General features: G+C 41.1%; 1 protein-coding gene across 7 annotated transcripts in view; it reads left to right on the top strand.

Annotated features, from left to right (window-relative positions):
* The window catches only part of LOC135548875 (POU domain, class 2, transcription factor 3L-like), a 28,916-nt gene extending 21,735 nt beyond the window's left edge, over positions 1 to 7,181 (top strand). For all 7 annotated transcript variants that reach the window (XM_064978928.1, XM_064978927.1, XM_064978929.1 and 4 more), the window contains 2 exons: positions 3,983 to 4,094; positions 4,319 to 7,181. In XM_064978928.1, the coding sequence (XP_064835000.1) occupies positions 3,983 to 4,094; positions 4,319 to 4,361 (155 nt within the window). In that variant the 3' untranslated portion in view covers positions 4,362 to 7,181. The remainder of the gene's footprint in view (positions 1 to 3,982; positions 4,095 to 4,318) is intronic.
* The last annotated feature ends 5,787 nt before the right edge of the window (positions 7,182 to 12,968 follow it).

Here is a 12,968-nt window from a genome sequence, read left to right as displayed (position 1 = left end):
CCGAATGTGATCCTGACGGAGGGATTCGGAGACATATGTTTCCATAGCCTCCGTCTCCGCCTGTGAGAGGGGACACAAGTGACTCCTGGGAAGTGCAGCGTCTACCAGGAGACCAATCGCCCCGTCTATGGTAATTGAATCGCCTGATTTTTAGAGAAGGCGAGAGCTAAATCTGCATATTCAGGGGGATTGCTCACGGTGGAGACCTGGTCTGGACCTTCCACCATAGTCGCCCCAACGGAAATCCCTAAACACCTCCCCGAGCACTCCTGCAACCACCCCGTGAGAGCCTTCTGTGGCCAAGAAATAGTGGGGTCATGACAAAATAACCAGGGTAGGCCTAGCACCACGGGAAACGCAGGAGAGTCAATAAGGAGAGATTAATTCTCTCATTGTGCCTCCCCCCTGCGTCACCATGCCCAGAGGAGCGGTGGCCTCCCTGATTAACCCGGACCCTAATGGTCGACTATCTAAGGCGTGAACGGGGAAGGGCACAACCACGGGAACAATGGGGATTCCTAAACTATAGGCGAACGCTCTATCTATAAAGTTCCCAGCCGCGCCTGAATCGATGAGTGCCTTATGCTGGGAATGCTGGGAATGCAGGGAAAACTCAGAAAAAGTCATATAGACAAACATATGGGCAACAGAGGGCTCTGGGTGAGAATGGTGCCTGCTCACCTGGGGTGACGCCAGAGTGCCCTGCCTGTTACCTCGATGCCTGTTACCTCGATCCCCGGCAGTGTGACCTCTGCGGCCACAGATGGTGCACGAGCTGGAACCCCCTCCGTTCTCCCTGCGCACCGCCCCTCCCAGCTCCATAGGTATCGGAGAGGGGGTGCGGGGGGATGGAACCACCAGACCCCGATCTGAACCTCCGCAGGAATCCAGCAGGTTGTCCAGCCGGATGGACATGTCCACCAGCTGGTCAAACGTAAGGGTGGTGTCTCTGCATGCCAACTCCCGACGGACATCCTCGCACAGACTGCAGTGGTAATGGTCGATCAGGGCCCTGTTGTTCCATCCCGTGCCGGCAGCCAGGGTCCTAAACTCCAGGATTGAACTCCTGGGCGCTCCTTGTCTCCTGCCTCAGATGGAAGAGGAGATCACCCGCCTCTCGACCGTAGGGCGGGTGGTCGAAGACTGCCTGGAAACGGCAGGTGAACTCCTCAAACTGGTTCAACGCCGCATCGCCCTCTCTCCATACGGCGTTAGCCCACTCCATGGCTTCCCCGGTGAGGCACGAGACGTTGGCGGACAACCTCTCACGGCCTGAAGGAGCTGGGTGGATGGTGGCCAGGTATAGGTCCAGTTGGAGAAGGAACCCCTGGCCCCTAAAATGAAGAGATTATATTATTTTATACTAATACAATTGCTCAGAGAATGTGTCATGGCTTCTAGGAGTAGTGGGTGGAGAAGTCAGGAGCAAAGAGCAGAGGCAGTTCAATCGTGATCTTTTAATCCAGAACAACAAGTAATGGTAACGCCAAACACTAAGGCACGTCACTTAAACCCGCCCAAAAGCAGAACCAAACAGTCCGGAGAAAATAGTCCACAAGAATACATACCACATGAACAGAAAAACAAGCCTGCACAAAAGCAGGCGGGCATACCTGGTTAAATAGCCCAAATCGAAACCCAAACAAATCAGACAAAACCAACTGAAACAGAAAAGGGGATCGGTGGCAGCTTGTAGACCGGCGACGACGAGCGCCGAGCGACGCTCGAACAGGAAGAGGAACCACCTTCAGTGGGATTCATGACAGAATGAGATTTTCTGTAACAAGTAATATTTTTTTTTCTCCGGAAGAATTAAAATTATTATTATTATATCAAAATTATTGACACCCCTAAAAATTAGACTACCGTAACTTCCGGACTATAACTTCCGCTACTTTTTTCCCATGCTTTGAACCTCGCGGTTTATACAATGACGCGGCTAATTTATGGATTTTTCCCGCTTTCACAAGATTCATGCCACCAAAAAACTGAGCACCGTCACGTAATGTGACGTAAATCGAGCGCGCTCAAACTTCCCATCATTCTGATTACGGTAGTCATTTTGTCACCCTCATCATGGCAAAGACACAGAGAAATGCATATGATGCAGCTTTCAAGTTGAAGGCGATCAATCTGGCTGGTGGAAAATGAAATAGAGCTGCTGCATGGGAGCTTGGCCTTATTGAGTCGATGATAAGACGTTGGAAACAGCAGCGTGAGGAACTGACTCAGTGCAAAAAGACAACAAAAGCATTTAGAGGGAAGAAAAGCAGATGGCCCGAACTAGAAAATGAGCTGGAAGACTGGGTCAACACACAGAGAGCAGACGGCCGAGGTGTTTCAACTGTGCAGATCCGACTGAAACAATCGCCAACGCAATGAAGTTTGAGGATTTTAGAGGTGGACCATCGTGGTGTCTAAGATTTATGAGACGTAAAGGCCTGTCCATCAGGGTACGGAAGAGTCTGTGTCAGCAGCTCCCTCCGGACTACGAGGAAGAAGTTTCAAACTTCCGCAAATTCACTGATGCAAAGATAGCGGAGCATCAGCAGAAAAGCTTCCACCAATGTTGAAGCCTATTTATTTTTGTTACAAGCCGTGTTTCGTTTAAAGGCCTATTAATTTTTGTAACAAGCAGTGCGGCTTATAGACATGTGCAGCTTATTTATCTACAAAATACTTTTTTTTTTTATTCAGTGGGTGCGGCTTATATTCAGGTGCGCTTAACAGTCCAGAAATTACGGTACTTTAATTTATGACAAAATGTAGTATTTGGTCCCATTGTAATGCGATGCTACTGGCGGCAGAGAAGTCAGGCGCAGGAGAGCGGAAACTGATTTACAACGGTTGAGTTTAATATCCATAAACCACCGTGAACAGAATCAATACAATAAATGGGTCAAACAAAACCCAGTCCACACCAGCATAACGTGCACAAGCACTACAACAAACAATTACGGACAAGGACATGGGGGGGGGGGACAGAGGGTTAAATACACAACATGGAATTGATGGAATTGGAACCAGGTGTGATGGAAGACAAGACAAAACTAATGGAAAATGAAAAGTGGATCGGCGATGGCTAGAAGGTCGGTGACGTCGACCTCCGAACGCCGCCCGAACAAGGGGAGGAGCCGACTTTGGCGGAAGTTGGGACACCCATATTGCTAGAATGCAATGACTAGTGAGAAAGTTAGAGGGTCAAAGATCATACCCCCAAGACATGATAAATTCTCACTGTTACCAATGACAGGGGAGGTTAGCATGTGTTGGGGGTATGATCTTTGACTCTCTAACTTTCTCACTCACCATTGTTAACAAATCATTTAGGATTATCCATAATCGTGGTAGCATCCACATTAATGTATAAGTGTTTAGAAACCTGTCCTATTCTAATTTACAATAAAGGTGACTCCAAAATAATATAATACATTAATTACCATTCATATTTATTGGGTACAAAATAATCTGAAACACAACCAAAACTAACTGAAAATGCATCCAACAAGTTTGTAGAGTCACAAGCTTGATGTAGTCATTGCGTCCAAGGAATATGGGACCAAACACTGAACTTTTGACTACTTTATTTATAAGAATCATCAGGAGTGTCAATAATGTTTATCCTGACCTTTTAAAGATTTTCTTTTGATTACTTGTTAAACAAAATCTCTTTCTCTGAGCAATTGTATTAGCATAAATGTGTTTCAGCATACAATATAGCTCAGTACTTGAATCATTCATTTTATACAGTCATTATTGCTCATCTTTATCAAAGGTGTCAGTCATTTTGGACCCCACCGTAGTCTGTAGTACTTAAGAACTGTAAAAGTGAAGGGCATGAAGACATTTGTGTGAAATCCACACTGTCTGAGAAATCTAACCTGTAAAACCTTCATCCATATGAAACTCACTGTATGAAGTCTCAAGCTTTCTCGTGAAGTGAGTGTGCATGTTAAATTGAGTTTATTCATTTGTGCTCTAGTGTCACCGAGTCCCTCTCCTAATAGTCCTAGTCATGGGCCTTCGCTCGGCACACTCTCGTCTGGCTCCCCTGCTTTGACCTCCCAGGTCAACCAATCCTTCAGCTCACCAGGGTAAGGGACTCACCTCTCACCACAGCCAAGCACATCTGAACAGATTGCACCCCATTACCCACAGTATATAGTCCACTACATTTGACTAGAGCCCTATGGCCTGGTCACAGGTAGTGCAATACATAGGGAATATGGTGTCATTTTAGAGACACCCAGTAGATTATTCTAGTGCTGTAATGGCAACATGGCATTGTACAGATGAATCTGTTGTGTTTACGTTTCAGGTCGTGGTATCGCACATGGAACCCTATGCCTTATCACCACTGAGAAATCCTGCCTGTTGCGGAAGAGAACTAAAACTACCGATGTCAAAGAAGGGAAACAGAAATGGATACAATCCATCAAACACACCTACTGTCAAATGTCATATACAATACTTGGTCCCGCTTTAAATTATGTTCAAATTATAGAAGCTTCATGATGCCTTCATAAGCACTACATAAATGTGTTGCAAAGTATCTTTAATTGTATTTCATGGTTTATAAAGGGTTCATAAATGTGGCCTAACTATGTGACATAATCACCAATGTCAACTGCCATAACCCGCTATGTCGAATGTGATGTAAACATGTGCTTTATAAAAGGGTGACATGTTGTGCTGAAGCATGGCATAAGGCTCTAAAGTGATGTCATGTTAGTCACATTACTCCTAACCTCAAACACTTCTGCCCAAATGCGCAGAAGGTCTGGTGGACCAACAAATTAAACTTGGCCTTCATAAGTTAGGGCTAGGTTTAAAATCACATTTTTGTTCTGCGAAGGGAGTAGTACACAGCGTTGTACGAGATCTTCAGTTTCTTGGCAATTTATCGTATGGAATAGCCTTCATTTCTCAGAACAAGAATAGACTGACGAGTTTCAGAAGAAAGGACTTTGTTTCTGGCCATTTTGAGCCTGTAATCAAACCCACAAATGCTGATGCTCCAGATACTCAACTAGTCTAAAGAAAGACAGCTGTGCTAACATAATTGCAAAAGTGTTTTCTAATGAGCAATTATCCTTTTAAAATGATTAACTTTGATTAGCAAACACAATGTGCCATTGGAACACAGGAGTGATGGTTGCTGATGGGCCTGTTTACGCCTATGTAGATATTCCATATTTTTCCATCTACCATTTCCAGCTACAATAGTCATTTACAACATTAACAATGTCTACATTGTATTTCTGATCAATTTGATGTTATTTTAATGAACCAAAAATGTTAGATTTTTTTTTCAAAAACAAGGACATTTCTAAATGACCCCAAACTTTTGAACGGTAGTGTGTGTGCTTACGGCACTACAGAACATCTGCTCACCAAACAACAGTGCAGGGCTCACTGAAAAAAAGGGCAACTACACACACAAAAAAACAAAATTTCTTAGATTGTTCCTAGACCTCAAAAGTCGTCCCCTGATGTGGTTTAAGCATTGTTGTGAACACATATTTCTTTTCGTTTTTCTATTTGAAAAAAGTGTTTAAAAAAAACCCTGGGATAAACTAGAAAAAAAATGGGCGAAATCCGAAACCTGGAAAAACAAAACGGTATTCGAGTTAAAGACTGAAGTAGGCAAACATTTATAAATGGCCTTTATTAAATAAAGGTAAAAAATAAATTAAAATGTATTTGACCACCGGAAAACGCATGTCGCCTATACAGTTGTATATGTTGGATTCAGTTGAGCTGCCCATGTACACTGTTTTGTTTAGTAACACTTTACTTGACACCCAGCGTCATAACAAGTTATGACACAGTCATAACCATATCGTAATATGTCATAACACCTGTCATAACATGGTCTTAACACTGTCATGACCCATATATTTACACCTGTTGTGGGATGTTATTTTATGGCTGGTTATAACACCTATTCAAATGTTTTGTCCCTGCCAAGAAGTTTCCTTTCATTAGAAAGTTTGTCCTTAGTCCTTTATTTTTGTTATGAATTCTTTACAGTCATGTTTCCCCCCCATCTTATTTTAAATAACTATTTTAAATAATTTTCTACTAACTTGTAGAAAATATACTTTTTGACACAGTCATAAACCATTATAATCACCCTGTGTCACATGGACTAAGAAAATACACTTATGACACTGTCAAGAAACATTATGACTATACTGTGTCACGTTACTTGGACTAAGAAAATACACTTATGACACTGTCAAAAAACATTATGACCATCATAATCATATAAGCAAGATTATTGGGGCGGCAGGGTAGCCTAGTGGTTAGAGCATTGGACTAGTAACTGAAAGGTTGCAAGTTCAAATCCCCGAGCTGACAAGGTACAAATCTGTCGTTCTGCCCCTGAACAGGCAGTTAACCCACTGTTCCTAGGCCGTCATTGAAAATAAGAATTTGTTCTTAACTGACTTGCGTAGTAAAATAAAGGTTAAAAAAAATCCCAGTCATTAGAAACAGAGCATTGGGGTAGGTGCATGTTTGACATCAATGTGTGCACAGTTACAATGCTAATTTAATATGGTACATTTCAGAAAATGTTATATAACACAAACAAGTAGGCTATAGTATAATGCAATATGTTTTGTGTGGTAGTTTTGTGGGTTTTGACACTCTTATGTAGGTGTCATAAACAGCCATAAAAGAACGTAATATATTTCACAACAGGTCTACATTTATGTCATGACAGTGTTGTGATCCTATTATGACAAGTTATGTCAGCTGTTATGACATATCATGACATGGTTATGATCATGTCATCATGTGTTATGACCCTGGGCGTCAAGTAAAGTGTTATCGTATTGGGTACAGTGAGGTTAATTTGGATATTTTCTTTGTTATTCATCAGGGGTTCAGGTGTGACAATAATTGTGTGAAGGTGTACATAGTAAAAGACAGCAATCTTACATAATAATGTTGTCTATTGTTTGTATTTGTATATATAATGTTTGCAAATATATTTAGGTTGTGAAATTATTATATATTATAGAGGGGCCAGAACTTTAGAAAAATGAAATGATTAACATTAAAAAAAAATCAGCACTAGTATTTTTTAAGGAATGTTTCAGAAGTGCATCACACTTCAATTCATACATTGTTACAGTTTATTACTTTCATTAAACACACTTTGTTACATTGTAGCTAGTTTTAGTGGAGTCTCTTGGGCGTGGGTAATTGAGGTCATTCTTGCAGGGACATGTGGTGTGGGACAGCTATTGTCTTTACACTTTACCCATCAGAGGGGGTATGTGGTGTAGAAGTCTCCCAACTCTCTTAAAGAGAGATTTGAATCTAGATCCATCTCTTTACACATCACAAGTACTGTATCTCTCCTGGACCTAGTTTGGATCATCAAAGTAGTATAGTGTAAAGAGGCCATTTGTCACCTGTCTGTTTCATAGCTCTAAGGGTAATTAAATCAGTCCCAATGAGAAATTAGGAGGCCTGGGCCTAATCAAACATGGAAACACTAGTTTCCAAGAATGTGTTATGATGCTTGTAGACCCTGCACACTTGACTCGCCTTTAATTTCCAGACTTGTAATGCTTGTCACCTTGAAATCCAGACTGAATTAAGCACTATTGCTCGTTTGCATGATTCAGTCTGTATTTTGAGGATTCCTGTCTTTAAATGCTATCAGGTTAACTTTTTGGATAGGCTTAAAACAAAAATTACATTTTTATTGCTGGATTCAAACTTAACTCACTGTTGCCCCTAGTGGCCGTTTTCCACATCTTCTCCCAACAACCTCAAACATTGATGGATATCGAATACTGACTTGTATCACGGGCAACCTGGCTGAGCCTATCATCACTCACTACAATATCCAAGGCTAGCCTATATTTCACTCAATTCTATTATCCTCACAGTTACAGTTATAGAGACTGTTGCATGTAGTATTCCGAGGAGAGAGTAACTGTAGTGCCTTATATCACTTGCTTGGTCTACAGCCAGGCTATATAATTGGAGGAAATCAACTAATCTCATAAGAGGCTAAAGCTGCTTGAGAACCAAGGGGAAGGGATTTAGACTAGTTAGGGGACTAATTGATTGTGGTAGGCTTCCTTGACATTTTATTGCAGTGAAAAAGTGAACATGCACTCCATTTTAAATGTGCCAGGCCTTTTTGGACTGCTTTTTTGAGGCAGATCAGAAAGGTAATAGCAACACATGTGGAGGCTGAAGATGGCAGACATTTGTTGTTGATATTGCAGATCGGGAGTACAGGTGATGCTGCTTGTGGAGAGAAAAGGATAAAGGCACCGTATGTAGGCTATGCAGTGGTGGAAAAAAGTACTCAATTGTCATACTTGATAAAAAGTAAAGATACCTGAATAGAAAATTATTCAAGTAAAAGTCACCCAGTAAAAAAATACTTGAGTAAAAGTCTAAAGTATTTGGTTTTAAATATACTTACGTATCAAAAGTAAATGTAATTGCTAAGATATACTTAAGCATCAAAAGTAAAAGTATAAAACAGATGGCGCCCTTTTCTTGTTTTTTATTTACGGATAGCCAGGGGTAAAATTCAACACTCCAACATCATTACAAATGAAGCATGTGCGTTTAGTGAGTCCGCCAGATCAGAGGCAGTAGGGATGACCACTGATGTTCTATTGATAAGTGTGTGTATTAGGCAATTTTCCTGTCCTGCTAAGCATTCAAAATGTAAATGTTTCGTGCTTTTCTTTACGAATGTAGTGAAGTAATGTAGTAAAAAAATTTTTTTAGTAAAGTACAGATACCCCCCAAAACTACATAAGTAGTATTTTAAAGTATTTTTACTTAAGTACTTTACACCACTGAGGCTATGCTTGTATGCTAGCATTTTGGCTATGGCAATGATTGTTACTAGCCTATTACTATGGCTGGTAGGGCCATGTATGTATTAAATTGTTTTGCTGTTTAATCATATTCTTAAAATAGCCTGGATTTTGGACCAAACAAGTGTGTCATATGATACATGTTTGGAAATGACATAATGTAGCCTAAGCTAAGTGTAGAAAGTATAAGCCTGTTGTTTGATTAACATTGACACCGTATAGACCTAGCTACTTAACAAAATGTAACAATGACTTAAAATATTAACACTAAAATAAAAAGGGTGTGATATGAATATTATGTGCTTGGGCTATTTGGGTATAAAGCTATAGCAGAAATAATACTAATGTAAGCCTAGATATTGCATTGCCTCTGTTTGATCAGAATGTTACTTTTACTGCATAGTAATATCAAGAGGACTCTGGTTTCACCTGTAGAGTGACAACAATGCTATTTTTTGTAGGTGTGAATGGCCAGCGTGGCAAGGAGTGGAACTGCTGGCTGGTGACACACAGGATCCTTTAGTACCTCCTACTGCATACATTAGCTTCGTACAATGCATTCTGACAATATTCAGACCCCTTTCTTTTCTGCATTTTGTTACGTTACACCCTCTTCTAAAATTTATTTTTTAAAATCTATACACAATACCCCAAAATGACAAAGCGAAAACAGGTTTTTATTTTTTTCTTCACATTTATTAAAAATTGAATTGATGGGACATGATTTGGAAAGGCACAAACCTGTCAATATAAGTTGACACTGCATGTCAGAGCAAAAACCAAGCCATGAGGTCAAATGAATTGTCCGTAAAGCTCCGAGGCAAGATTGTGTCGAGGCAAAGATCTGGGGAAGGGTACCAAGAAATGTCTGCAACATTGAAGGTCCACAAGAACACAGCAGCCTCCATCATAAAAGGAATAAGTTTGGAACCACCAAGACTCTTCCTAGAGCTGGCCCCAGGGCCAAACTGAGTAATACAGGGGGAGAAGGGCCTTGGTCAGGGAGGTGACCAAGAACCTGATGGCCAGTCTGACAGAGCTCCAGAGTTCCTCTGTAGAGATGGGAGAAACTTCCAGAAGGACAACCATCTCTGCAGCACTTCACCAATCAGGCCTTTATGGTAGAGTGGCCAGACGGAAGACACTCCTCAGTAAAAGGCACATGACAGCCCGATTGGAGTTTGCCAAAAGGCACCTAAAGGACTCTCAGACTAGTCAGGATCGAGGGAAAGATGAAAAGAGCACAGAGAGATCCTTGATAAAAACTTGCTCTAGAGCTCTCATGACATCAGACTGCAATTTCTGGTAACTGTAATGAACTTATCCTCTGCAACAGAGGTACCTCTGGGTATTCCTTTCCTGTGGCATTCCTCGTGAGAGACAGTTTCTTCATAGCGCTTGATGAAACTTTAAAAGTTCTTGATATTTTCCGCATTAACTGACCTTCATGTCTTAAAGTAACGATGGAATGTTGTTTCTCTTTGCTTATTTGAGGTGTTCTTGCCATAATATGGACTTGTTCTTTTACCACAAATGTCTATCTTGTGTATACCGCCCCTAACTGATTGGCTCATATGCATTAAATTCCACAAATTAACTTTTACCAAAGCACACCTGTTAATTGAAATGCATTCCATGTGACTACCTCATGAATCTGGTTGAATGAAAAGAGTGTGCAAAGCTGTCATCAAGGCAAAGGGTTTACTTTGAAGAATCTCAAATATATTTAGATTTGTTTAACACTTTTTTGGTTATGAAATGATTCCATGTGTTATTTCATAGTTTTGATGTCTTCACTATTATTCTACAATGTAGAAAATAGTAAAATAAAATAAAAACCCTTGAATGAGTAGGTGTGTCCAAGCTTTTGACTGGTACTGTAGGTCCTGGATGTCAGGAAGCTGGACCCCAGTGGTGCACTGGGCCGTACGCATTACCCTCTGTAGCGCATGACGGTCAGTTGCCGAGCAGTTGCCATAGGAGACAGTGATGCAACCGGTCAGGATGCTCTCGATGGTGCAGCTGTAGAACTTTGAGGATCTCGGGTCCCATGCCGTATTCTACCTCAGGCGAACAATACCTTGAGACTTCTTTAATATTAGACATTGCGCACCAGCAGTTATTGACAAATAGACACACACCCCCGCCCCGTGTCTTACCAGACGCAGCTGCTCTGTCCTGCAGATGCACAGAGAAGCCAGCCAGCTCTATATTATCGGTGTCGTTGTTCAGCCATGTCTCGGTGAAACATAAAATATTACAGTCTTGAATGTCCCATTGGTAGGATAGTCTTAATCGTAGATCGTCCAGTTTGTTTTCCATTTGCACATTGGCCAATAATACGGCGGGTAGTGGTGGTTTACCTACTCATCTGCGAATTCTTCCAAGGCACCCCGCCCTCTTCCCCCCTTTTCTCTGTCTTTTCTTCACTCGGATGACAGGGATTTGGGCCTCGTCTCGACAAAGCAGTATATCCTTTGCGTCGGACTCATTAAAGAAAAAAACTTTGTCCAGTTTGAGGTGAATAATCACTTTTCTGATGTCCAGAAGCTCTTTCATAAGAGACGGTAGCATCAACAATATGTACAGAATGAGTTCCAAACAATGCGTAAAAACTAACAAAATAGTACAGTTGGTTAGGAGCCCGTAGAACGGCAGCCATCCCCTCTGGTGCCATTATCCCAAGGCGTCAAGGTCGAATAGCTGCAAAGAAACCACTACTAAAGGACACCAATAAGAAGAAGAGACTTGCTTTGGCCAACACGAGCAATGGACATTAGACTGTTGGAAATCTTTCCTTTGGTCTGATGAGTCCAAATTTCAGAATTTTGGTTCCAACCGCCGTGTCTTTGGGAGACGCAGAGTAGGTGAACAGATGATCTTCAGAAACATTTATTCTAGTGTAAAAATTGACTACAAAGTATATAATTTTGGTCATAAAGTCAGTCTCGTGCAAAACAGAGATTTGCGAGATTATAGGGGGAAAAGAATGTCACAGAATGAAGGGTACCATAACAGTTTTCATTACGTTCTGTTTACTTTAATCGTGTGCACATACCCACAGCTGGCAGCACCCAAGTGATCATCAATTCAGAGAGCAGCTGCACAACTTGCTTTGACATTTGATATCCCTATGGGGCTAGTTATAGACCATCAGTAAATAACACAATGTACATGAGACAATATAAAAAATGTCAATAGCTCCAAATTTCTAAGATTTGAAAACCTCAAACCAACTATAAATTGTAGAAATTCATAAACAAATATTGAAAGCAATTAATGATACAACTGAAAGATGTGCAACATTGACGGTCCCTAACTAGCCACAGTTACTGATGTTAGTTCCCCATGAGACGCCGATGAACAAAGCCAGTATTATTTCCCTAAAATAGTCTGAATGAATCTATGATAATTTAACCAACCTGTAATTAATTTGGACATTTTTGCCGAGGAGGTTTTAGTCGTGCAATTGTACACCTAAGGTTCTTGGTATTTTTCAAGTAAAGAAAATTGAAACTTGTTGTCTTATGTAAAGAATGTCAGATCCGCTGATGGGCAGGTATTATGAGACCGATGGTTTGTACCATTGTGGCTACCATTTCAGCTCAATCTAGTTGTTGTGTCGAGGATAACAGTTGTTGACAACTGTAGAATTTTTAGCTAAGCCTAACCCTAACCCTTTTTCTAACCTTAATATCAGTCTCCTAACCTGACACATTAGTTATCCTAACCTACCTGGTTAGGTCTCATAACCTGTCAAGTTAGTTCTTCTAACCTGCCACATGAATTCTTCTAACCTGCTATGTAAACAAACCACCAGTGCTGACAAACCATCCGTCTCACTGTGGTGTGTTCTGCCGTAGTATTGGTTAGAGCGCAATTTTGACACTAGAATAAATGTTTCTGACTAATATCGATGCCACATTGGCCGTTTTCTATCAGAGAAATTGTTTATTGCTTCCAGTTGCGCTTTAATAAATCCTCTTCAGGATCGGACCCTTATTCCAATTTTTGCCTACAATGACATACCCAAATCTAACTGCCTTTAACTCAGGCCCTGAAGCAAGGATATGCATATTCTTTGAATACACTTTGAAGTTTGTG

Source organism: Oncorhynchus masou, chromosome 11, assembly GCF_036934945.1.
Source record: "Oncorhynchus masou masou isolate Uvic2021 chromosome 11, UVic_Omas_1.1, whole genome shotgun sequence".
In the NCBI taxonomy this organism is placed as follows: domain Eukaryota; kingdom Metazoa; phylum Chordata; class Actinopteri; order Salmoniformes; family Salmonidae; genus Oncorhynchus; species Oncorhynchus masou.
The sequence above is the reverse complement of the archived record's forward strand: the minus strand, read 5'-3'. Positions and strand labels throughout refer to the sequence as shown.